We start from the raw sequence: 23,973 nt of genomic DNA, 5'->3' as shown, positions 1-23,973 counted from the left end.
AAATTTTTCATGATGTATAGCCTTGCGTTTTTTTCGATCGGAATCAAAAATCCAACTTTTAGATATTGAAGTGCCGTACAGTTTTTCTGGATAATTCGAGGTCTCTGATTTCAAATCTGAGCTCAGTTTTGACGAAAAAAATTTATTTCGGCTGCTGGGGCCTACCAAATTTCCATCCCTTCAAAGGGGCGTAAAACGAAAAATAATTCACTTGAAGAAGAACCGATTGCAGTTTCTGATAGAAAAGAGCCCAATCAATGTATATTTTCAATTTCAAGACGATACGAAGAACTTTTATTCGTATCATTTTGAAATTCAGAATATAGTTTCATTGGACTGTCCTCAATCAGAAACTGCAATTCTTCTGCTGTTCTTCTTCAAGTGAATTATTCTTTATTTGAATGCCGATTGTTAATATAATATATATATATAATATATCAATATTATTCTGGCTGCTTTCACAATAAACTTTTTCTGTTCCAGGACTAGTTTCTGCAACTGAACATACACAGTTTCTAGGGTGGCTCGATATGATTTGTTGCCTATAGCGGTATTTTCACGGCGCTGGTTCTTCTTTAGGCCATAGAACATTTTTAGATCATAGAACAGTTTTTTTTTCTGTGGATCAGAGATCAGATGGTAATTTCTTTTTCTGTGAGCTCATTTATGACCGATCATTTTGTCTATGGTCTGAAAAAAATTTAGAATTTTAATAAACGAGAAATGCGTTTAATATGGCAAATATCTAATATTCCGAAGGCATTATATAATTTTTGCTTCACTAAATACGAACGATGTCGTACGAGTTTAATTTCTCTCACTTACAACCACTTTTTAGATTCTGGGTATATTGCAGATGTTTTTATGGAACCACTTTTCTGGACTGTAGATAACTTTGCTAATGTTTTGGGGCCCCTTTTTGTTATAGCTGTAACTGGTTTAACAGCAAGTGTTGTAGTTATCGCATACTGGATAGGACTCCCTTATTGGTGGGAAAGAAACTGTTATGTGTGTGTTATTTTGGTTATAATAGGGCATTGGCTTCTTGTGAATATAATATTCCATTACTATAAAGCTGTAGTAACACCTCCAGGTTATCCTCCTCAAGGTGAATTACTAACCGAAGCTGTCAGTATATGTAAAAAGTGCATTGCGCCAAAACCTCCGAGAGCACACCATTGTTCAGTTTGCAACAAATGTATTCTTAAAATGGATCACCACTGCCCTTGGCTGAACAACTGTGTGGGTTTTAAAAATCACAGATATTTCTTCCTTTACATGGTCTACATGGTTATTGGTGTACTCTTTATAATCACGGCTGGATTTGATATCGGATATAATGTAATAATCAACTTGAATGCTGATGAAGAACTGGAAGGGCACCCAGTGAGATTGAATAAATCTGGAATGTTAGTTGCTGTTGAACATAAAGGATACATTGAGAAAGAGCCTTTTAATGATGTATTCCACCAGAACTTCGAAATACAAATAACTCCTTTGAATGAGTATTTATATGAACCTTCTAAAAGAAGATGTGTTGTCTACATGGTACTGATAAATTTGAGTGTATTGATTGCCTTAGGCTCTTTGAGTTACTGGCATTATAACCTCATTCGTAAAGGTGAAACTAGCATAGAAGCACATATAAATAAAACAGAGACAAAGAGGCTAGCTGAAATTGGTGAAAAGTACGTAAATCCTTACGACTTTGGATGTAAAAAAAATTTGAGGCTTTTTCTTGGTTTGGTACAAGGTAGAACTTTCTTTAAGAATGTGATCTTGCCTTCTGGTCATGAACCACCTGGTAATGGACTCATGTGGTATACCGTTATGGATAAAACAGTTTTTGACGAGTGGCCCTAGCTGACGGGTGTTTTGATAAGAAAATAATTGTGATGTAGCTTCAAAGTGGATGGAAACAATTAAGCTTCATGAGCTGTGGAAAATATCGTAAATAGAAGAACTATTTACATTCTTTTTTCAATTTCATCTATATGGTTTTAGTGCTCGAGTGCTTCAGTCCGATGTTGAGTGAAATTTTCTGACCATTTCACCTCTCTGTTGGGATATTTTTTTTATTCTTAATTTGATTCAATATTTGAATTTGTCTAGTCACAATTTTGTTTATGACAACATTTATTTTATGAGGATTTTATGAATGTTTATAATCTATTCATTATAAAACATGATGCTCACATTCCGGATCTTGTCAACTCCATATGTTGTAATTATGGAGATGGAAATGCGGTTAGAGGCCATCTGCCAAGAAAAAACTGACTTGTAAAGTTGAGAACTCCAAAACTTTGTGATATTTTGATAGCCGAACGTTGTGTATGATTTTCTTCAACATTTGAATGTATTTTTTATTCAATAAATGTTGAGTATGTGGCAGTAGTATTTTTGATTGGAAAATGATCTAAAAATGGTTTGAAATAAATTCATATACATGAAAATACTTTTTATTATTGTGACAAACGATATAAAAAATCATAAATTCGTTCAGTCTTCTCTGAATTGTATAGTATAGAAATATTACAATTACTTGCCCCCATATCGCTGCAACTCTTCAAGCTCAACCATTAAAATACCACTTTAAAGGGCTAATTCCTTGATAAGGTTTCCACAGATGACGAGTTTTTGTATTTCTGAAGTTCCTTCGTATATTTCCGTAATTCTGGCATCTCTATAGAATCTTTCTGCCGGCATATCGGAAACATAACTAAAACATGAACATAAAATTATATGATCGAGAGGAAAATACCGGAAACACTCACCCCATCCCTCCAAGTATTTGAATACACTGATGACTCAAAGCCGTAGCCGCTTCGCTGGCAGCCAATTTAGCCATCGCAGCCTCTTTTGTATAATTCATTTTGTTGTCCTTCAACCAAGCGGCCCTCCATGTTAGAAGTCTAGCGGATTCCAGCTGCAAAGCCATTTCTGCGAGTTTATTCTGTATGGTCTGTAGCTTGAGTATAGGTTTACCAAAGGCCAAACGTTTGGATGCATACTCAGCTGCAACTTCGAGGGCAGCTTGGGCGATTCCCAACGCCTGAGAAGCTATACCTATTCGACCAGAATCAAGAGTCATCATAGCAATCTGAAGAATAACGAGTTTCTCACCACGATTTCTTGAATAATTTCATGCATTTTTTAAACTTTCATATTCACTTAACAAAGAAAATGTTATGTATTGATTCACCTTGAAACCAGATCCAGGGGCTCCCAACATTGATTCTTTGGGCACTTGACAGTCCTCGAAAATCAAGGAACATGTGGAGGAACCTCTTATTCCCAGCTTATCCTCCTTCTTTCCAAGATCCAAACCCTTTATTGGTTTAGGAAGAAGAAAAGCGGATATTCCTTAAATGATTCCAACTTATAGAATGTTTTCGCATAAATTTATCATAGCTAACCTTTATGTTTCAAACTCTTGTCTGTGGTTGCAAATACAACAACTGCTTCACTCTCGTATCCGTTAGTTATCCATGACTTTGTTCCATTCAGTATATAGTCATTACCAACAGTTCTTGCCGTTGTTGAAGCTGCACCAGCATCAGAACCATTTCCTGGCTCGGAAAGTGCAAAACAACCAACCTTAAACAAGCAAAATAGTGTATAATAAGCCACTTACTGACAGTTGTAAAAGACTCACTCTATCGCCAGTTGTGAAAGGTCTTATGAACTTTTCTTTCTGTTCTTCATTTCCCCACTTTTCTACTGGTCCTAAATATAAGGAATTATTAACAGACATTATAACACCAGCACTGGCACAACTGAAATACCAAACAATATAGTAACAATACGAATAGAAATAATAAAAATGATCAGTTCTAGTCTGTTAATCACAATAGAAATTCAATTTCTAACTCGGAGTTCCTCACATTCTTACCCCCTTGAAATTTCCTCCATGGCGATAGCATATGCTAAATAATCGAGCCCAGTCCCTCCTAAAGATTCTGGAACGGAAATTGCCATCAAACCCAGTTCCCCCATCTTTTTTATTTGGTCCTTAGGATATAGATGTTCTCTATCCGTTTTTGCAGCTATTGGTTTTAATTCCCCTTCTGCGAAGTCTCTGCATGTCTTCTGAAGCATTTGATGAGTCTCTGGTAGAGCACTCAAAGATGCTATACCCCTGCATTTCACACAGTTGCCTGTGAAAAAAGTATTCAGGAGATTAAACGTGGAAACAAAACAAATTCTGCTCACCCAATCTAGATGCAATTTTATTGAATAATGCCATTTTTGTCTCAAGTAATAAAAAGTATAAAATTACGGTTGTAAATGTAAAAGGCACTGGAATCACCTATTTTGTGTTAATAAAATTCAATACATTTAGTTAAAATACTTTTATCCTAGTTGTTGATAAGTGAACTTTGAACTTCGTAATTTGATTGGTTAAAAAAATTTTAAGCAGGCCAAAATTCTAACTTTGGCAGAAATTCAGTGGCATGGGCCACGAGAAGAAAAAGATGAGAATGGAATCATAGAATGCTAGACTTTTCATATTTCTATGACTACTTGACAGTTCGAATTTCTGTGGTTCGAATCTTCAAAATGGGTGAAAGAATATTAGTGTTTATATGTGAAATATAAATATGTTATTGAATACGAATGGAAAGATCAATTACAAGGGATTTCGAAGGAATATGAGCTCAACAATAATTTCCATCTGAAACACCTGGTTTCAATTAATCTGACGCTTAAAAAGAGTAATCCCTTCGGTACGTGGAAATTTGTGTGCCATTAATGGCGGATTAGAATTTCAATGAAATTCTGTGTGTACACAAGTTTTTATTGAACTCTTTGAAAAGTTTGCAAAACAAATGTGCTGTATAAATCTCTGATTTTTATTTTGTCCAAAAATAGTCAAATTATGGCAGAAGTTTACAACAGCAAAATTCCTAAGTAAGTTAATTACATTAAGTACTGTAAATAAATGGTGTATTTTATGGATTTTTCTTAGGATTATGGTATTCAGACCTACTTGGGATGAATTTAAGGATTTCTCCAAGTATGTTCAAGTGATGGAGTCCCAAGGGGCACATAAAGCTGGATTAGCTAAGGTAAGTTTGCATTTTGTTTGCAAAAACATAACCTCCTTTCCCGGTGGGAGACATTCCACCAATGTTAGCCAAAACTTACTGCAAAGTGGATTTCAGGTTATTCCACCTCCAGAATGGGTACCTCGTAAATCAGGTTACAACTTAGAAGATCTTAAAGTTACCATTCCAGCCCCAATTTGCCAAGTTGTAACTGGTAAACAAGGCCTATATCAACAAATAAACATTCAGAAAAAGTCGATGACAGTCCAACAATACAGTGAATTAGCAAATTCAGAACGGTATGCAACTCCTAGACATTTTGATTACGAAGATTTGGAGAGAAAATACTGGAAGAACATAACCTATGTGGCTCCAATTTATGGTGCTGATGTGTCGGGGAGTTTAACAGATGAAAATGTTAACGTGAGTTTGCTGTGTAGCTGTCGATTTCATTTTTCACTTCATTAATTTTTGCAGGAATGGAATATAAATAGATTAGGCACAATACTTGATTACGTAAATGAAGATTATGGTATTTCAATTGAGGGAGTCAACACTGCTTATCTCTATTTTGGTATGTGGAAAACGACGTTTGCTTGGCACACAGAAGACATGGATTTATATTCTATAAATTATCTTCATTTTGGAGCTCCTAAAACTTGGTAAATTGAGATGAAAAACGCTGCAATCTGTATGATTGATGTTTTTCTATCTGTAGGTATGCTGTACCTCCTGAACATGGAAGAAGATTAGAAAGACTGGCCAATGGTTTTTTTCCTGGCAGTTACAAAACGTGCAATGCTTTTCTTCGTCATAAGATGACTCTGATATCTCCTCAAATCCTTAAACAATATTCCATACCTTACAATAAGATCACACAGGAAGCTGGAGAGATTATGATCACTTTTCCATACGGTTATCATGCAGGCTTCAACCATGGTTTCAATTGCGCAGAATCTACGAATTTTGCTTGTGAAAGATGGGTAGAGTATGGGAAAAGAGCCTCGCAGTGTACCTGTAGCAAAGACATGGTAAAAATCTCCATGGACACTTTTGTTAAGAGGTTCCAACCTGATAGGTATGTCGGGAGAAATTAATCGAAAAATATGGTAAGGTATGAATTAATATTTTTTTCATAGGTATGAAATGTGGCTTAAAGGCGAAGATGTAGGTCCCCATCCCGAAGAACCGAATCGTCAAGTTGCGGCACCTTTACCCTTGCCCCAAGATATCCTCTGCAACAAGAACAACACCTCCCTGCCTCAGAGCTTCATTGACGGCCCAATGAAGAAATCTCGCAAGGGAAAAATGAATTTACAACAGGACTTCTCACTTTTTCCTACCGAGTTGCAAATACAACTTATGGAAGAGGATCGTTTAGATTTTGCCCAGGATGAGATCGCTCCTGATGAGCAACAGCTGGAGGTTCTCGAAGATATTTGGTTGAAAGCTGGTGAAATCGGTAAGTTCAATGATGAATTTTGTGAAATTTTCCTTATTGAAAATTTCCCCTGTACAGAAGCGGAAGATGCATCTTTCTGCGACGAAGGATACCGCGTGAACAACAAACGGAAATACTTTGGCCGCAACAAGAGGAACAAGCAGAAACAGGAGAAGGACGGTTCGGTTTCCGTCCACAAAGTTCCGAAGAAGGCAAAATCGGACGGGGAAGGCAAGAGCCACAAGAAGAAGAAGGCGACCATGGACGATCTCACCGGAATCTACACGGCTTGCCAGAGCAAGACGAAGAAAGTTTGCGGTAAAATCGTGGCTCCTCTGAACTTGACGGAAGGTGGGACTTCGGCAGACACTTCAGATTTGGTCAAGAGTTTGGTGGCCAAGGAGGCCGATAAGTTGTTGAGCGTGCATCATCACAAGTCCAAGAAGAGGAAGCACAAACATAGGGACGATAAGGAGCACAGACACAAGCATAAGAAAAGTAAGTGGAAAATTTCAAATTAAATAAGTAGTTTCGTAGGAACGGGAGTCTTTGACTTTTGCATATATTTTAGCAGTAGATTCTAATATATTAGATAATATATAAGGAAATCAAGTATAAACTCACTTTTTCAATTCCATTGGGGTACAAAATAGTATTATTATAGTATTTATTATCATTGTTTATGTAATTTCGTACAAGAGTACCGCATTCAAAAATAACCTGTCATTTGCATAAATTAATGATATTTTCTGTGAACATTCAAATGTTCTTCTTTTTGCCAAGTTGAAAAACACAGAGCTATGATGACAACAAAATGTCAAGAAACACAAGATAAAGTCTATGACACTACACATTTGTAATTCAATTTAATTCTGTGGATTTTTTACATAGAGTTGCATTCAGCCAAAGCAACCATAGATATATTATATTTTTAAATATTTGAAATATTCGTCAAAATAAATATGCGAGAAAATATGAAGAATACTTTTTCTATACTGGTCGAATATTTCAGCTCCTTTATTGGTATTTTCATTGAAAAGCTCTCTCTTTTGCAGAAAAACATCACCACAATCATCACAGCTCGTTGGAAAATTCCAAATCTCCGATTGCCACCCAGGTGAAGACGGAAACCGATGAGACTTCGCACGAAAATTCCGAAATAAAGAACGAAATCGACAATATAATCCGCGAAGCCGCCGAGGAACACGAGCAACAGAAAAAATTGAAATCGTTCGATAACCAACACACCAACATACCCCAGCTGTCGATAGAAAACTTGCCCAATCCCGTTCACACGGTTCACGTGTTCGAAGAGGGAAAATCGCCGACCATGTTAGCCCTCAAGAATTTCAGAAAGATGAGCGACCCCAAATCGTTGCCTTCCCTGGGTAAAGTACAAACCATCCACACGTCCAAAGGCACCATTACGGTGCTGGAAAAAGACTGCCTGTCCCCCGAATCCACTGTCGTCAAGCCTGCGACTTACACCCATCGTCAGAGGGAGGAAGTGGTTTCCTCCAGTTCGGTTGAGGTTGGGAGCACGGAAACCGTTAATCCTGGCTTCAACAAGGCCTTCTTGTCTTTCCTTCAGCAGGGTAACGCTGCATCGAAGTCTGACGATAGGGGGAAGACTAAGGCTAAGAACGAACCGGTCAAAGAGAAAACGGAATCTAGTCCTGAAGATCTCATTAAGAATATTTTAAAGAACTCCTGTGAAACCGCAAGGGTGCATCACGAATCCCAGTACGTTAGGGATGTAGGGGATGTGGAAGATCCCCAGTCTAGACTGCAGATGGCCCTGCAACAGGCCGTCGATCAGATAAGTTTCAACCCAGTGGAGGAATTGGAGAATAGGGGTGATTTGGGTGTTAGGAATTACGTAGTGAATAATTGCATGACGAGCACGTATTTCAACAACGATAGGTTCTTCCCGTTCAGTTCTACTCCCATCAAGTTGGAGAAAGAGAATGAAGATGGTGAGTTGAAAATTATCAAGTAGTTTGTAGTGCAAGTATTTTTTTATTTATGATTTCTAAGGTAAGGTTTGTAAATGATGGTCCTTGATTGTATGCTTTATTTGATTGATTAATAAAAGAACGCTAGAACCCACTTTTTGTAATTTTTTTCGTTGTGTTATTGCAATGGATCTTGTACAAGGAAGCCGTTTATAAATGGTTCGGGGTGCCCTATTTGTTCGGATGATTCATGGAAAGTCTAAAAAATAATACAATTGGTAAACATTTCACGTTTTTTTTTTAAATCGTTATTCAGAGAAATAGTACCAAACGATGATGATAATTTACATTACAACCAATTGTTTATGTCCTGCATTTGCAATCATTGATATTTTCTATTCATCCGGAGATGTGCAAGGTAAGAATTAATAATCTGATTAATTCATTTCATTTAATTTTTTTTCTCTGTAATTCCATCCAAAAATGTCACATACAGGGTGAGTCTTCAACTCGAACAAATATTTCAACAGTAGATTCTTGAGGACAAAAGAAACACTTTTTTCCTTCACCATTTTTTCCAGGGATGGCACACAGCTTATTGTAAAAACTTAAAATGGCCATATCTTTTTATCAGAAACGGAATCTGAAAAAATTGTTTTTTGACCTCAAGAATCTACTGTCAAAATAATTGTACGAGTCAAAGATTCACCCTGTATATTCAAGTGAAAAAATTTTCTAGAAACTCTTCATTATTTCCTGAAAAGAAAAACAAGATTATCAACTAAACATACTCTCTTATTTGATCAAAATATTTGAATATACATACCTGAAATTAATTGATGGATCAACGATCTCTATTAATTGTCGAGTAATGTATTTTATTTCCCTAAAAATAATTGGTAACCACAACATGTAATAGATGAAATAATTTTATCAACGATAAATCTGAATTTATACAAATGTATAAAACAAAAAGCTCGGTCATGTTGTTCATTGCATGTTTGTGTAAAATCTTCAATCGGTTTTCAATGTACTAATATTATATTAATATAATCTTGAATTGTGTATAAAAAGTGAAAATAATCCATGAATATGTTGAGTCCCAGCACGAAGAAATTGGACGATGAAATAAACACAAATCGATTGTGTTCCACATCAGGTAGTCCAAGATTTTTGTTCGGTAACCTTCTAAAACTCCACCCTGAATTTCAGAAAACGCCAAGGTGGTGATCGAACGTTTCAACAATGAAGAAATAGCGACAGCGGCCGAGAAAAAGATCAGCCGATTGAGCAACATCCTGTGCAACGAGACAGGCAGAAATTTCATCGACAAATCGGAGGACTACAACCTTTTATCCAAATTCGAGCAAGAGTATCTGAAAGATGTTCCGACAGAGGGTGCAAGCAGAGGAATCAACAGTACCATGGTACCCAAGCAGGAGCCATCCAGCTCGGAAGATTCAGATTCTGACAGTTCGGACAGCTGTTCTACCTGCGGATCTGGATGTTCCACTTGCGAATCGGAGGATGAAGACGCAAACCGGACTGTCAAGAGTGAGGGACAGTTGGAAGCGAAGAAGAAGATCAGGAAGCCTAGTTTGGAAGGCAATCAGGCTCTGGATCTATCTAAGAAAAGCGTAAGTTGGTCCAGGTGTAATTATTCTGTCAAAATTAAACCTAACCTGAAAACATTGACATTTCTTAACTTGATAATGACAGCTAAATCATTCGACCTTTCAGCCTGGTAAATCTAAGTCAAATTATCGTAAGGTAACCCTGCGACAAATAGTGGAGGGTCAGAGGGGCCTGGGGAGGCCCAAGAAATATGTACAGGAGCAGATAGCTCGCATGAAGTCGATAATGGAAAAATTCAAAACCGGTGAGAAGCCCCCAGAGGCTGGCGATGCGAACGGAATGAGCGAGTATCTGAAGCTCAAGGCTTCCTGTTTGACCCCCAAAGGGGTCTCCGTGAAGCTCGATGATGTCATGGATATATTCGAAGAGGATGTGAGGTAAGACAATGGTTTCTCATAATTCTTCGTTATCTAACTTTGCAACAACGTTTCAGAACTGATTTATTGTCCGGGAAAACTTTAATCGAGATGCCCCAAGTGAAGAAAGTTGTCGTACCGGAACCATTGAAGGCTGTGAAAGTGGAGACACCCTTGCTCGAGAAGAAAAAGAAAGAAACCCTTAGTCCGTCTAGTTCACAGCCGAATAAGTGTGTGGCCTACCCTACGAAGGTTAGTTAATGCCCTGACTAATATTCCTTGATAATTAATCTTAAACCGCAGGCTACCTTGAAGGCTGGCGATAAAATCTGGGCGAAACGCGTCGATAACGAAAAATATTACAAGGCCACCGTGCTACAAGTCATAGAGATGCCTTATATATGCGTTTACTTCCCCGAGGAGGACTCATTTGCCAAAGATGCCCTTTTCTCCGATTTGATATGGTCCTGGAAGACCAGACCACCTAAGTGCGGTCAGAAGGTGCCAATCAAATGGACAGACGGTCAGATACATGAGGTCGAATTTATTGCCAGGACCACTAGATATTCATTATTTGTGAGTATCGTCATATGATTGAATTTAAAATGTTTGTGGTTAGGTACGAATTGTGATTGCTATTATCTATTTCAGGTTGAATTCGAGAACGGAGAACAGATGACTGTGAAAAGAGAAGATGTATTCACCTTTTCCGACTACCTCCCTAAAAGAATTGACGGTTTAAGGGTAATACAATGAATTAACGGTAAAAAATGAAATATTTACCTGTTTTTATTGTAGTCCAACCCACCTGATCTGAAGAACCAAAACCAGTGGAACGATACCGATCAGTCACTGCCAGACAAGTGTATCAAGCAGGAGAAATCCTTCGAGGACGACTAGCGGTTACAATTTTCCAGGGTGAAAACTGTCTGACCCTCGGAAAATAAGAAAAAGACTGAGAAAACTTGTTAATGATGAGGACCGATGTCCATCTACCCATGGATATTCCCCCATATTGCACTTGACCCCAGTTTTGAACTTGACATTTTCAAGTTTTCTGAATTGATGAAAATTCGCGTTTTCGTCGATTTTCCCATTTTATGTTCGATGATCGAATGACCTTTTTTTAATTTCGAATGGTTTTCCGTGTTGAAGAAGTATTATAATTAGTAGATATGAACAATTCCAATTTCTGAAATTTTAATTGTGATCCGTTCCGATAGGTTTTTTCGTGTGATAAAAAAAATATTTATGTTTGTACATATTATATGACACATACGTATATTTAAGAGAGGTGTATTTGGTAATGTCTTTGATGTAAAGATGTTCCGATGTATTATAGAGATACAATTATCGATTATATGTAGAAAACATTCGAATTTTTCATTATGCAACACTTTTGAAAATAAATTAATTGTTTGTGTTTCGCAACACATGTAGGTTGTACAATAAAGATTATGAAAATTTTGGATTTATCCGTTTTTATTCAGGTAACTGCCATACATTCAATTTATCACGTAAGAATCATTCAACAATTTAAAATAAATATTCTATTCGTAGAAGAACTCCCAAGATGTACAGATTCAATTCTAATCTAATTACTCGGTAAGGAACGATTAAAATATAAGTACCAATAGTTTGAATACAGATAGCGCCACTTACCCTAGCAGATTTTGACAGTAATATGTCAAATTTTATTAGAAAATAGTGGGCTGAGTAAAAATACTTGATGAAAAAAATAATATAATAACGTAAATTACATCCCCTGCACAATTTTCAATCAACCATTCCTCTCCAACAGTATAATTTTAGCCCTTATTTCAATAATCTTTGAAAACCATTAACGTTTTTTCTTTCCTTTATTCGATTTAGGTTTTTCACCTACTGTAACAGTACCACTAGCTATCTCATCCTTCAGTTCAGACTTTTCAATAGTATCTTTTGCGTCGATATAAAACATCAGATCTCGTATTTGCTCCTTCAATTCAGCCTTGATGGCGTCGCTTCTCTTCTCCAATTCCTCGAAATTGGACTTCATTTTCTCAAACTTTTCCTGCCATTTCAACTGGTTGTTTCTCAACGCCTTCCCCAGCTGTTTTTCCTCGTTTAATTCACGCAATGTGGTTGATAACCTAAAAGATAAACAAATGTCACTAGTAAAACCACAGAACAACTACAACATTCTTTTCCTTACTTGGAAGATTGTTGCGATACCTTCTTTTCCAAAGTATTTTTTTCCTTGGTAACCGCATTCAATTTCTGATGGAGATCTTTGTTTTCTTCCAGCAACGATCCAACTTCGTCCCTCAACTCCCTATTTTCGTCCATCAGTTGACTTTCGAGCCTGTCGACAATAAGTAAAAATGAGAATTACGACCTCCAATTCGAAACAAAACTTACTGTGCTAATTTCATTTCATAATACATCCTCTGTTCATCCAACTGCGAAGTCAACAGATACGTAAATTCCAGTTGAACTGAATCAACTTTTTCTTCCGTTCCTTCAGCCTCTGCCGGAGGACCTCCAGCCGGTACAAGTTTCCCATCGTCTTTATTCTGCAGTAAGCGGTGAACGAAATTGTCTCCCTTATAATCCCAAACCCTGTGGGATCCTAATTGAAGCGCGAAACAATGTCCGGATTCTCTGTAATGCATCGCTGCATGCCCACCTTGGTACCTACGAAAAACCTTCAAGAAATATAAAAATTTATATTAAACACACTCACCTTCCACATCCAACGTGACCGCATATCAAACAGATCCAAAGGGCGTCTGGGGAAGGCCCCGTTTTGCCACATTCTTCACACTCGGAGTTTTCAGCCTGTTCAGGGCTCTGAACGAATCTGCATACAGGACAAGTAAAATCACTCCACTTCTCCAGGCAGTTTGAGTGAAAAGTATGGTTACAAAGGATGGTCAGAACACCGTCGACGGATTCATCCATTCGATCTAAATCATATCACTGGTGTTATTAGCCATGATACACAAAGAAGTTGTGTTTTGTTACCTAAGCAAACTGGGCAAATTGGTAGCTCAGTATGGCCAGGTGGAGGTGTTGAGTTTGTGGCATATTCAACATTTGAAACCCAAACAATTCTACAGATACTGTCTGGCTCCATGTTGTTAAAGGGTAAGTTATTAAAATTAGAATAAAATTCAATTGCAGCCTCATTTGTACGAAAACTAAAAATTAAAGAATAAGAAACTCATTTTAATTATTAAAATGCAGCAGTATCAACTCACTTTAATAAAGCCATATATTGATTAGGCTTAGAATCTCTGATTACTCTTATATGAGAAATATTCTCATGACATGGTGCAGTAAAGGTCAGCAAATCATGGCAAGTAACAGAAGCAGGAATACCAAGAATGCATAAAATCAAAGCTTCTTTTTTACTTGTCAAGGTGCTGAAATATCGTAATAAGTAGTTTTTTGCATGGTTTCAAATTAAATATGAAGACATACTCTTCTTTGTAGAGATGCAAAACACCTTTCGTTATTTCTACAAATGGATTTCCACTGAAGAAACCAATCTCATTTCTACTTTCGAAATCTTTGCTGCCTGAGGTCAAACGCTCCCTAGAAGACACTGGAAGCAGTCCCCAATCTTCCCTAGGACTTTCTAGGACGCTGGGGAACGTTTCCACGCTGATGTCCCTTACATTTCTACGATTTTTAGAACTCTTCCCTTTTTTTTCTCTCCTTGAAGGACCATTGCCGTTCTCTTCTATAAAAAAGTTTTAATTTGATTAATGTGGAATACTGGCTATGGGATCATACCTTCGCCTCTATCATCTTTTACTTCCACGCGTAACACGCATTTGGAGACTAAATCGGACATTTTTCGGAATTGTAAATCAACATTTAATTATTTCTTAAATTTTTAATTAGAGGATTTTAATTTAATGAATTGGCAGAAACATAGAATTTTTTTGCTTTTGTTTGTTTTGACATCTATATTTTTGAACTACCAAGATTAACTCTTTGGAACTACTTACCACAGAACATTTTTAATGATTCAATATTAAAACAAATCTTAATTATTCTCTATCTATTCTTTCTTGGAGGGCTTGGAGTTTTCGAATATTGTATTTTTCTAAATTATAACAATAATTTAATGACTGGCATTAACTGCTGGTTAGTAGTGAAATGCTGGAGCACAAATTCGTAAGTTGAGTTTTTTTTTTGTGTTCTTGGGAGAGTTGCTCGTCTTTGATCGAAAATCATCTGTCATCTGTCTTTTCATGTAGTTGCTTGCCGCAAGAACCACGTGTATTCGAGGAGAATTTTGTGATTTTTTTATAGTTGAAGCAAATAATCAAGGTGAGTAGTGAACTTAATCCATTCTACACATCGTTTTAAATCTTCTCGATCCTCTAAAATCCATTTTTTTTTGCAGATGCCTCTCGCTGTAGATTTGTTGCACCCAACCCAAGAAAAGCAGAAGAGGTCTCACAAACTGAAAAGGCTTGTGCAGCATCCCAACAGCTATTTTATGGATGTCAAATGTCCAGGATGTTACGCTATTTCCACAATTTTCTCTCATGCCCAATCTGCTGTAGCATGTAAGGGTTGCTCAACCATTCTGTGCACATCGACTGGTGGTAAAGCTAGACTCACCGAAGGCTGCAGTTTCAGAAGGAAGCCCCACTAATATGTATGGAGAATAAATAAGTTACATTAATTAATTTGAGTTTCATTTTGAGGTTATCCTTGAATTTTTGGCATGTTCATTAATTCCTCTCGTTTGATAAACTAAATTTAGTTTTTCTCATTCAGACTCAGTTTTAGAGCAACTATTCTTATGTTTATTCAATAAGAGAAACGTTTAATGGTACTTGACATCCAATATGGATTTCACAACATAAGTGATACTCGAGTAATCATGTTGTAATATTTGTTTTTTGTATGCACTAGATCCTCATCGTATTTTTTGAGGGAATAAAGTCTTTTGAATGTAATTGTCTTTGTTGAGCTTCAATTTCAGTGTTATATTGAAATGATAGTTTTTTAAACTTGTGCAATCGTTTCACAATTTCATGAAATCCATATGTCCACTCTGAAGTGGTCCTAGAGACAGTGAGAATATTTGAAATGTGCTTGTGAGTACTTCTCTGAATCAGTTGAAATTTTTCTAATCCAAGTTTACCTTGTATTGGATATTTCTGTAAAAACTCCATAATGATACGAATGAGGTATTCCCAGAAAATTGATTCAATTGTGGATTTTTTTAAATTCAGGTCAGCCGAGAGTATCTTCTCATCAAAAGAGTATGGTTTTACATTGGCATTGTAGCACATTTACCACTTCTGGGTCTAAAGAACAATACAGTGGCAAAGTACTGTGAGAGTAAACGAGATATCACACATTGGCTGATATTGGATTAATTAGCCACTTGCCCTTGGAGTCTACCAGCCAGAGGGGCTCATTTGGCACTGACATCAGAAAACGCTTGTCTTTGCATAATGAAAATTCTAGTTTTCATAGACTAAAAAGGAAATCATTGAAACGGTGGTTTTTCTACAATTTTTTTAATTGAAAAACTAGCAATTTATCCATAATTATATATTTCATTAACATTGAGCAGATGCTCCTTCCTCAAACAAATATCACATAACTAAACTATTTAGGTACCATTTGAATTTGTACAAATTGAACTTATTATCAAGATTACAAATGAACAGACCTAATCTATTTTGATCTAAGTAGATATATTTCTTAACGTTTGAAAATGAAACTACAAATTTATGATTGTAACGTCACAGTGAGTGTCAATTCTGGAATCCTAGCATAGCTAGTTTGACACAGCAATTTGAAGCAACCTGCGATGTAACAATCATTTAAAACCCCGCACATAACAATTAATAAAAATAAATTCACAATGAACAAACTTTGGAACAGAAATTTATTATCAAGCATTTTTAAATTTTCAATAATGGAAAACATCGATTTATAAATATTCCACATCTTAGTAACTTTAGGGAAAAATACACATTCAATATCTCTTTCTTAACATTTTTAATTCATACCACGCAATAAATAAATTCCTGAGTATCTAAGAAAACTGACGGATTTTGATCTTTAACTGGGAAAAAATTGCAGTATTAATGTAGCACCATAATTTCTGATGTAAGATTTTGTCTGTATCTATAAAAGTGATGAATAATCGTGGAATTTGGTAGTGAACTTGTCGAAACCCACATTTCCCGTACTAAAATTCACTACGCATACAATTTTGATAACCGATCCTTTCGGTGTGTCATGAAATTTCGCACTGTGCTATCTCCAACCTATGCTTAGCGATCTCCATCAATCCCTTGTAGTGCAAAAGGGCCCCGCTGACCACGAAAACGTGGAAGATCTGATGGGAGTGCAGCCAAATATCGAATTTACCTGGATAGAACCTCTCCGGCACCCTCAACGCATAAAGCATGGTACCGACTATGTAACAAAGTCCCATCAGCAGCATCGACTCCAACGACTTCTGGAATATGTTGGTGAACCATCCCTCCAGCATGCCGAAGTGTATGGCTGGCACCACTCCGGACAGACCGAAGAGCACGAACAGGCCAGCCCTCACATGCCTCCACTCAGACCTGGAAAACTCGTCCCACAGACTGACCACCATGGTCGCTATTCCCATAGCGCACGTGACAGTCGTGTAGACCAACTTCGGTCGGAAGTGGCAGTAGAAACCGTAATATAACCAGGGTACGAAGGAACCCATTATCAATATACTTATGCCGCAGTAATCTAATTTTGAAAACACGTTCAGAATCGACTGCGAATGACAACATACTGTGTGGAAGAGCGTACTCAGTCCTAGGCATAAAATAGCTCCGAGGAAAAATAGGCTGAATATCAGCTTTTCTTCAAACTCTACTTCGATTGGCGGACTTAGCAGAAAATAAGTGGCTAGGCCTGTGAAAGAAGGAAAAATTTGGTTAGGTTACTGAAATAATAAAGTGAGGATGGAAAAGGCAAGTGAGATTATGATATCTTCAAGGTGCAACACTACGATGAGGAGTATTGATGATACAAAGCGGTACAGTCACACCGGAACAAAATAAAAATGCACAACAGATGATCGGTACCCATTAAAACAATAAATGAGAACATAAATCGACAAATAAAGTAACCAAAACCAAACTTTTCACAGTTTTACTCGATAAAAACATGACAAATCATCCTTTTTCCAAGCTCCTCTCACAATCCCCTTCCACCAATCGTTCTATAGCCATCTCGAAGACGTTCTGGTAGTGGACGACGGCTCCGGCCAGCACGAACACGTGGAAAATCTGGTGGGAGCTCAGCCACACGTCGAATTTCCCAGGAAATAGACGCTCCGGCACCCTGATCGTGTAAAAAACGGCGCCGGCCAGGTGGAGACCGCCCATGAGGAACAACCAGGCGAGGGTCCTCATCGCCGTGTGGTTCTGGTAGCCCTCCCTCACCCCGAAGTGGATGGCGGGCGCCAGACCGAACAGGCTGAAGCTCATGAAGACCCCCGTCCTGAACAGCCTCCATTCGGGCCTGGAGAACTTCTCCCACCAGCTGACGATGGCGCTAGTGGCCCCCAAGAAGGACACGCCAGTCAGGTAGGCGATCCTCCACGTGAAATCGCAGTAGAAGCCGTAGTAGACCCAGGGCACGAAGGACCCCGTTATCAGTATGTTTATGCCGAAGTAGTCCAGCTTCGAGAATAGGTTCCTGTAGAATTTGTTGTAGCAGCAGAACGTGTGAAATAGGGTGCTGAACCAAAAGCAAACTATGGCGGACAAGAAGAAGGCTCCAAAAGCGATTCTCTCGCCGGGGTACATCGCTTGAGGGGGACGGAGCACGAAGAAAGCAGCTATGCCTAGGGGAGAAAGAAATCAGTTGGTATCATTTTGATCACGTGGATTGGTTGACCCTTGACGAACGGTCTGTAATTGCTGCAGTACGAATTGTTCACATCCATCAGCAGAAGGAGACCGTTCTGTCATGTTCGTCATTATTTTCTTTGTCTCCGTTGTACAGGGTGGGCAAAATTCGTTATCTACTGAGGGAATCTCGAGAACAATAGCAGCTAGAAGAAAACTGATGACACGTTTTGGGGCTCTTTTTCAGAGAAACAAAGAATGGTTTAAACCGTAGCCTCCTAAGATTCTCCGTTTTTGAGTTACTAGCTAAAGATGAGATTTTGACGATTTCGAAAAGTTATCATAACTTTTTTGTCTTTGTAGTTACAGATCTGAAACTTGAACCTTCTTAGGCACTTTTAAACGTAGAATCTACCGACGAAAGATTTTTTCCAATTCAAAAATAACAAATCCAATAAAAGTTTGCATGTACAAAAACAAAAGTTCGCCTAAAATTCGAAATTAAAAAATATTTTGAGCTCGTCAGTGGATTCTACGTGAAAAAGTGCCTGTAGAAGGTTCAAGTTTCAGATCTTCAACTTCAGAACATCAAAGACAAAAAAGTTATGAGAACTTTTCGAAATCGTCAAAATCTCATTTTTTGCTGATAACTCAAAAACGAACAATCGTAGGAGGCTACGCTTTCCACCATTCCTTGTTTTTCTGAAAAAGAGCTGGGAAATGTTTCATCTGTTTTCTCCTAGCTGCTATAATTCACGAATTCTGCTCACCCTGTACAAGAGGACCCAACCGTTTGAGTGAAAAATGACTTTTTCACAATGGGCGTTAAGTAAGTTCCAAAATTTTTTATGAATTCTGAGCCAGAAGCCCCATTTTCCACCTGTGAAACCCTGTACAGGGTGGGCAAAACTACAACTTTTTCAACCCAATAAAATACTAGAGGAAAATGCATACCACACTAGGGTCGTTTTTTTCGAGAAATTAATAATGCCATCAACTGCATTCCTCTATCTCCTTTTGTTTTCAAGTTATAGGCCAAAATCAAAATTTCAACTTTGGTCATTATCTCCATTTCTGTTCAAGCTAGTTGTAGTTCATGTATCTCCAATACATGCCCACCCTGTACACTTTTGCCTGGGAGGAAAGTTACCCAGAAGCCATTTTCCAATCAAACTGTGCGGGGTCCTTCAACATAAAAATCCACCATCACTTCAAAACATAAAAAAGTGATGCTTCAATCAAAAACACCCAAAAAATTTCAATTCTTCACCATTCACTTCTACGTACGAACCTCAAGTAAAGTTTCCCAAGCGTTTACTTCCTTTAGGCTCAAGTTAAACGTGATTTTCACAGCCAAGAGTACCTCTGGTCATCATCCCCTTCTACTGACAGATATGAGCAATGTACCATCACTTATTTGCCATCAAACCGATAGTTTACTTTTTCCCTGGACCTGTTACACGTAAATCAAAGAACATAATATCATCCTAGTCATTCGATCAGTTTATTCAGTCAACGATAAATATACAAAAAAACAAATCATTCAAGTAGCCGGAACCAATCTCCAAAAATATAATATAAATAACACCATATTTCAATACAGGTTCTAAAGTAGTTTAAAACAAAAAATGCAGATTTCACAGTTTTTCCGGATATACATTCGGAAAAAAAATAATCCTCAAATATTGTCTCTCTCTCTTCTAAGCTAAATATTACAGATCCACGGTTTCTGAAACGATTCTCTTTGGTCCTTCGGGGAGGATCCCATTAGGAAACATGGAAGATGTTCCACCTAATCAATTTAACACAGATAGCAGTCTATGAACCTCGTTATAATAATTAAAATCGATCTAATAGATGGGCGTGTCGGATATCTCGCACTGTCCAATCGTAACGCGATGCATGGCCATCTCGGATATACCGTGGTAGTGTACCAGCGCGCCCCCCAGCACGAAAACGTGGAAGATCTGATGGGAGTGCAGCCAGATGTCGAATTTACCGGGGAAGAACCTCTCCGGCACCCTCAAAGCGTACATCATGGCGCCTATGATGTAGAGGATTCCCATCAGTATCAACCACCCCAGGGACTTCTGCGAGAGGTGGTTGAACCACCCCTCCATCAGTCCGAAATGTATGGCCGGTACCACTCCGGACAGACCGAAGGTCATGAAGACTGCAGCTCTGAAGGGCCTCCATTCCGGTTCCGAGAATTTATCCCACAGACTGACTATTATACTGGTCAGGCCCAGCGCGCATACTATCGACAGGTAGACCACCTTCGGTCTGAAGTGACAGTAGAAGCCGTAGTAGAGCCACGGCACGAAGGAGCCCATTATCAGCAGGGCTATACCGCAATAATCTAGCTTAGAGAACAGTTTTCCAACAAACTGAGAATGACAGTTGACAGTGTGAAAGAGGGCGCTGAATCCCAGGCATATTATAGCTCCCACGAAAAAAGCTCCAAATACCACTTTTTCCTGAACCTCGATCTCTATCTGCGGACGTAGTAAGAAGTATGTAGCTATTCCTGCGAAAATACGAAAACGGTTTAGTGACATCACAGTACGTACAAAAACCGACAGACAATTGACATTGACATGGGACACAGACGACAACGAAACACATCCACACGACACGTCCATAGAACATTAACTTTAAAATCAATTACACAATTTCCAAAAGAATCAAGACTGGAAAATATTGAGGCAAGTATCAGAAGTAATTTACAGTAAAAGACTTATAGTACGTTCAAAATATCATGTCCACTGAAAAATGCAACCCCACAAAGCTAAGTCCCGATGAGTGAAATGAACCCTTGACCTGTACATCGTTGATACTCACCGATAAAGGCGACGCACCCAAGAAGATGCGTCCATATGTTAGCAGTTTCCGTGTGAATCCTAAAGATGCTCTTGAAGCAAGCCCTGAAGCTCGGCAGTGGGGGCCTGTGTCCGAAAATGAGGAAATCGTTGTCTTGAAGCCAAGCCGGCAGGTTGCGGAAGTGACAAACTGACCAACCTGCCTGTATCATCTTACGGACCACGTGTTCAGCCTGGCTGGCAGCGTTATGGGCCAAAGCAGTGATGTCCAGTTCATCGCCTTGAAGAAAACACGATTTTAGCAGGGATTATCGAAAAATTGTGTCACAATACATGTCTTGTTGTTGTTGTCGTGTAATTTTTGTCAACTAAACCTAAGGTGAGGTGAAATGAAGTGAAAAAATAGGATAATTTAATCCTAATCGACTATAAAACAATAATACTAAGCTATAATAAAAAAAAAATGGAATGTATGAAGAGTATCTACACTACCTGTACCTAAAACTGCAGCCTTGAGGACTTCGCTCATTTCCGAATCCAAAATTGCCTCATCTTCAGGTGTTGAAGGTAAAGGACACCCCACACAATCCTCCTCAACCTATAAGAGGTTAAAATAATATGTGAAACTTTGTAAGAACAAATACGAACGTTTCCAAAGAGAAAATAATTGGAAAAACGTTCATGAAGAACTGTTATTGTCTGGTTGATGAAATTTGCATTCAAGCAACATTATAGTTTCTTTCTCTCATTTTAGGAAGTCATCAATAAAAAATATTTTATCTTCGAGAGATAAATCCAAGTCCTAATACACTCCAAATTGATGTACAGTTTATCAAGATTATCACAAAGGTTAATAATAATAATATGATAATTTTTCCTATGTGTGAGCAGAAAATAAAAAAAATTTGCCAACTAATTTGTTATTCCATAGTCGAAATGAATCATCCAACAATGAAATGTATCAATAATCTATTGCTATTTTAAAATACTCAAATTTTATCAGGTTCCAATGATTAGAGAGAACTTAAATGATAGTATGGATTAAATTGATTAGAAAATTAATTTTTCATATGCACAACGAATGTAGGTTGATAAAATAGGCATAAATTTGAAATTTTTGATGTCATACTTTTAATTCTTAATTAAAAGTGTATATCTTGTTTGCACGAATAAATCATGGAAAAACAGTTCATAAAATTAATGTTGGAGCAATAAAATTGTGTTGTAAAACTTCATAAGTTCGGAACAAACAATCGCTTATATATTTCATTACTCAACATAAAATTACAAGATTTATTATGTTTATGCAATAGGCTTTATCTCAACAAATAAAACTCACCAAGGAATTAACATCGTCGTCCAAGAGTTCCTTAATTTCCGATGCTAAACTCTCATTCTCCAGGTCCCAAATTTTACGCTTCCTCAATCCTTCACTTTCAGCACTTTCACCGATGGAGTCTTCAGCATCACTATAGTGTGACATAGTGAATATCGATACTGGCACACGCTAAAAATACAAAGAAAAACTGTAATCAGTGTGGAACGACTGGAGCCTTGGTACAACAATAACTGTACATGTTTTCACCAAATCCGTCAATGCAAAGGTCAAAATTTTATTCGCACATCTTCCTCGTCTAGAGCGCAATCAAAAAGGGGGAATTTGATAACACAGGATAAGAAACGATCAACTTTCGCGGTTGTTGTATTGTATAAGAATGGAACTGATAAGGGAAATATACTTACATGTAAAAAAAATTAAGATTATCGATTTTTGTCTTCGCCTTGGAGTGTGATCTATTGTTGAACTAAGATTGGAAGATGTCCGAAATACGTTTTTTTTATCATTTAAACTAAAACTTTACATTTGTGATAAGGAAAATGGTTTTTAACCACAACGAGTAGTGCCCCCTCTACGTTCTACGAATCCGACATAACAGCTGATTATGGAGCAGATACGTCAAAAGTGTCATCTATGCGTCAAACGTTTAACACAGTTGCCGTTTCGCTTTTTATTCAGACGTTTTGAGATTTTCGATAGAAATTTTGATATATTATTACGCATATTAGTTAAGTTGAGTTTTGAGATAAATAGAGACAGTTTAGAAATAACCGATTGTTTAGTCTTCCACTGTTCAAATTCTAATGAAAAAATCACAAATCTGGGAATCTTTAAATATAAGCTAGCAACACCGCTTCGTCTAATTAAATTATTATAATTAGTAATTATTATCATTAAAATAATAGTTTGATTCTGATTACCTTCAAAATAGCGAACTTTCTGGAAGTAACACGTTCCAAGGCGATTTTTAATGAAGTATTTTGAATATTTCATCTACAATCCATTTACCTATCTTTAGTTCCTCAATTAGTAGTTTAGATCGGTTTCAAAACAGGAAGGGGACTTCAATTGAAAAACTATATTTGCGTAATGTTTTTTTTGTCTTCCTGCCACTTCTCTAGCATTCCTGGCAGCATTCCAGTCTATTTTTTAACGACTTCGGGATCTTTAAATACTCCGTCCAATGATCAGTACTTATCTTTTCTCCGATCGAATATAAAGTCTTCAATAATTGTAATCGTATGGAGCATCACCAGTTTGAGCAGTTTCATTCCTCAAATGCTTACTATCATTTTATTTCACTTTACTAGCGCATCCACCAAATGTTGTACCATTGAATTTCACGAGAACCGCGCATCCACCGAATATTCTTGTTTAGCATACAAGTGAATCCTCCTTTTTTTTCGGTATCATCTTGTTTCACACATTCCTGAATATACCACAGTGCATTAAACAGGTTAACCATCTCTTTATGCCTTTCAAGGGACATACACCATGCGAAATTGGTAAACATTAAAA

General features: G+C 37.5%; 6 protein-coding genes across 11 annotated transcripts; 3 read left to right on the top strand and 3 right to left on the bottom strand.

Annotated features, from left to right (window-relative positions):
• Positions 1 to 652: 652 nt before the first annotated feature.
• Positions 653 to 2,391, top strand: LOC123320176 (palmitoyltransferase ZDHHC16). Its single transcript, XM_044907380.1, has one exon. The coding sequence runs from the start codon at positions 724 to 726 to the stop codon at positions 1,861 to 1,863; it is 1,140 nt and encodes a 379-aa protein (XP_044763315.1). The 5' UTR covers positions 653 to 723; the 3' UTR covers positions 1,864 to 2,391.
• A 52-nt stretch (positions 2,392 to 2,443) lies between these two features.
• Positions 2,444 to 4,402, bottom strand: LOC123320175 (short-chain specific acyl-CoA dehydrogenase, mitochondrial). Its single transcript, XM_044907379.1, has 7 exons — positions 4,213 to 4,402; positions 3,893 to 4,157; positions 3,656 to 3,776; positions 3,417 to 3,597; positions 3,203 to 3,363; positions 2,775 to 3,100; positions 2,444 to 2,719 (listed from the first exon to the last, which is right to left on the bottom strand). The coding sequence occupies exons 1-7, from the start codon at positions 4,244 to 4,246 to the stop codon at positions 2,593 to 2,595; spliced, it is 1,215 nt and encodes a 404-aa protein (XP_044763314.1). The 5' UTR covers positions 4,247 to 4,402; the 3' UTR covers positions 2,444 to 2,592.
• Positions 4,403 to 4,542: 140 nt separating this feature from the next.
• On the top strand, positions 4,543 to 11,906 carry LOC123319837. The gene is made up of 14 exons (XM_044906798.1): positions 4,543 to 4,911; positions 4,970 to 5,069; positions 5,166 to 5,471; positions 5,526 to 5,710; positions 5,767 to 6,126; positions 6,188 to 6,510; positions 6,568 to 6,987; positions 7,545 to 8,465; positions 9,657 to 10,081; positions 10,185 to 10,456; positions 10,513 to 10,687; positions 10,739 to 11,011; positions 11,087 to 11,179; positions 11,234 to 11,906. Exons 1-14 carry the CDS (start codon positions 4,880 to 4,882, stop codon positions 11,333 to 11,335), a joined length of 3,987 nt encoding a protein of 1,328 aa, XP_044762733.1. The 5' UTR covers positions 4,543 to 4,879; the 3' UTR covers positions 11,336 to 11,906.
• A 254-nt stretch (positions 11,907 to 12,160) lies between these two features.
• LOC123319838 (BRCA1-associated protein) lies at positions 12,161 to 14,378 on the bottom strand. Its single transcript, XM_044906802.1, has 8 exons — positions 14,216 to 14,378; positions 13,901 to 14,162; positions 13,678 to 13,842; positions 13,442 to 13,617; positions 13,161 to 13,383; positions 12,836 to 13,111; positions 12,630 to 12,779; positions 12,161 to 12,567 (listed from the first exon to the last, which is right to left on the bottom strand). Exons 1-8 carry the CDS (start codon positions 14,274 to 14,276, stop codon positions 12,276 to 12,278), a joined length of 1,605 nt encoding a protein of 534 aa, XP_044762737.1. The 5' UTR covers positions 14,277 to 14,378; the 3' UTR covers positions 12,161 to 12,275.
• A 232-nt stretch (positions 14,379 to 14,610) lies between these two features.
• LOC123320061 (40S ribosomal protein S27) lies at positions 14,611 to 15,123 on the top strand. The gene is made up of 2 exons (XM_044907220.1): positions 14,611 to 14,758; positions 14,835 to 15,123. The coding sequence occupies exon 2, from the start codon at positions 14,835 to 14,837 to the stop codon at positions 15,087 to 15,089; it is 255 nt and encodes an 84-aa protein (XP_044763155.1). The 5' UTR covers positions 14,611 to 14,758; the 3' UTR covers positions 15,090 to 15,123.
• An 862-nt stretch (positions 15,124 to 15,985) lies between these two features.
• On the bottom strand, positions 15,986 to 23,526 carry LOC123319845 (adiponectin receptor protein). Of its 6 annotated transcripts, none has more exons than XM_044906824.1 (5): positions 22,860 to 23,066; positions 22,456 to 22,623; positions 21,609 to 21,714; positions 21,139 to 21,396; positions 15,986 to 17,356 (listed from the first exon to the last, which is right to left on the bottom strand). In XM_044906824.1, the coding sequence occupies exons 2-5, from the start codon at positions 22,597 to 22,599 to the stop codon at positions 16,695 to 16,697; spliced, it is 1,170 nt and encodes a 389-aa protein (XP_044762759.1). In that variant the 5' UTR covers positions 22,600 to 22,623; positions 22,860 to 23,066; the 3' UTR covers positions 15,986 to 16,694. The 6 variants fall into 6 exon arrangements, with proteins under 6 accessions (XP_044762759.1, XP_044762757.1, XP_044762754.1 ...); XM_044906822.1 differs by lacking the exons at positions 15,986 to 17,356; positions 22,860 to 23,066 and adding exons at positions 19,780 to 20,824; positions 23,376 to 23,526; XM_044906819.1 differs by lacking the exon at positions 15,986 to 17,356 and adding an exon at positions 19,780 to 20,824 and having other exon boundaries at positions 22,860 to 23,067.
• Between the last annotated feature and the right edge of the window lie 447 nt (positions 23,527 to 23,973).

This window comes from Coccinella septempunctata, chromosome 9 (assembly GCF_907165205.1).
Source record: "Coccinella septempunctata chromosome 9, icCocSept1.1, whole genome shotgun sequence".
Taxonomy (NCBI): Eukaryota; Metazoa; Arthropoda; class Insecta; order Coleoptera; family Coccinellidae; genus Coccinella; species Coccinella septempunctata.
The sequence above is the reverse complement of the archived record's forward strand: the minus strand, read 5'-3'. Positions and strand labels throughout refer to the sequence as shown.

Excerpts from the sequence above, each read along its gene's own strand:
- LOC123320176 (XM_044907380.1), top strand. The coding sequence starts at position 724 with ATGCGTTTAATATGGCAAATATCTAATATTCCGAAGGCATTATATAAT.
- LOC123320175 (XM_044907379.1), bottom strand. The coding sequence starts at position 4,246 with ATGGCATTATTCAATAAAATTGCATCTAGATTGG. Across the intron at positions 3,598-3,655 it reads CTTTCACAACTGGCGATAGA|GTTGGTTGTTTTGCACTTTC; the intron begins GTGAGTCTTTTA and ends TGCTTGTTTAAG. Across the intron at positions 3,364-3,416 it reads CAAGAGTTTGAAACATAAAG|GAATATCCGCTTTTCTTCTT; the intron begins GTTAGCTATGAT and ends GAATCATTTAAG.
- LOC123319837 (XM_044906798.1), top strand. The coding sequence starts at position 4,880 with ATGGCAGAAGTTTACAACAGCAAAATTCCTAA. Across the intron at positions 5,472-5,525 it reads TAACAGATGAAAATGTTAAC|GAATGGAATATAAATAGATT; the intron begins GTGAGTTTGCTG and ends TAATTTTTGCAG. Across the intron at positions 6,127-6,187 it reads AAGAGGTTCCAACCTGATAG|GTATGAAATGTGGCTTAAAG; the intron begins GTATGTCGGGAG and ends TTTTTTTCATAG.
- LOC123319838 (XM_044906802.1), bottom strand. The coding sequence starts at position 14,276 with ATGTCCGATTTAGTCTCCAAATGCGTGTTACGCGTGGAAGTAAAAGAT. Across the intron at positions 13,384-13,441 it reads AATTTGCCCAGTTTGCTTAG|ATCGAATGGATGAATCCGTC; the intron begins GTAACAAAACAC and ends GATATGATTTAG. Across the intron at positions 13,112-13,160 it reads GGTCACGTTGGATGTGGAAG|GTACCAAGGTGGGCATGCAG; the intron begins GTGAGTGTGTTT and ends GGTTTTTCGTAG.
- LOC123320061 (XM_044907220.1), top strand. The coding sequence starts at position 14,835 with ATGCCTCTCGCTGTAGATTTGTTGCACCCAACCCAAGAAAAGCAGAAG.
- LOC123319845 (XM_044906822.1), bottom strand. The coding sequence starts at position 22,599 with ATGTCACACTATAGTGATGCTGAAGACTCCATCGGTGAAAGTGCTGAA. Across the intron at positions 21,715-22,455 it reads ACGACGATGTTAATTCCTTG|GTTGAGGAGGATTGTGTGGG; the intron begins GTGAGTTTTATT and ends AACCTCTTATAG. Across the intron at positions 20,825-21,138 it reads TGGGTGCGTCGCCTTTATCG|GAATAGCTACATACTTCTTA; the intron begins GTGAGTATCAAC and ends GTATTTTCGCAG.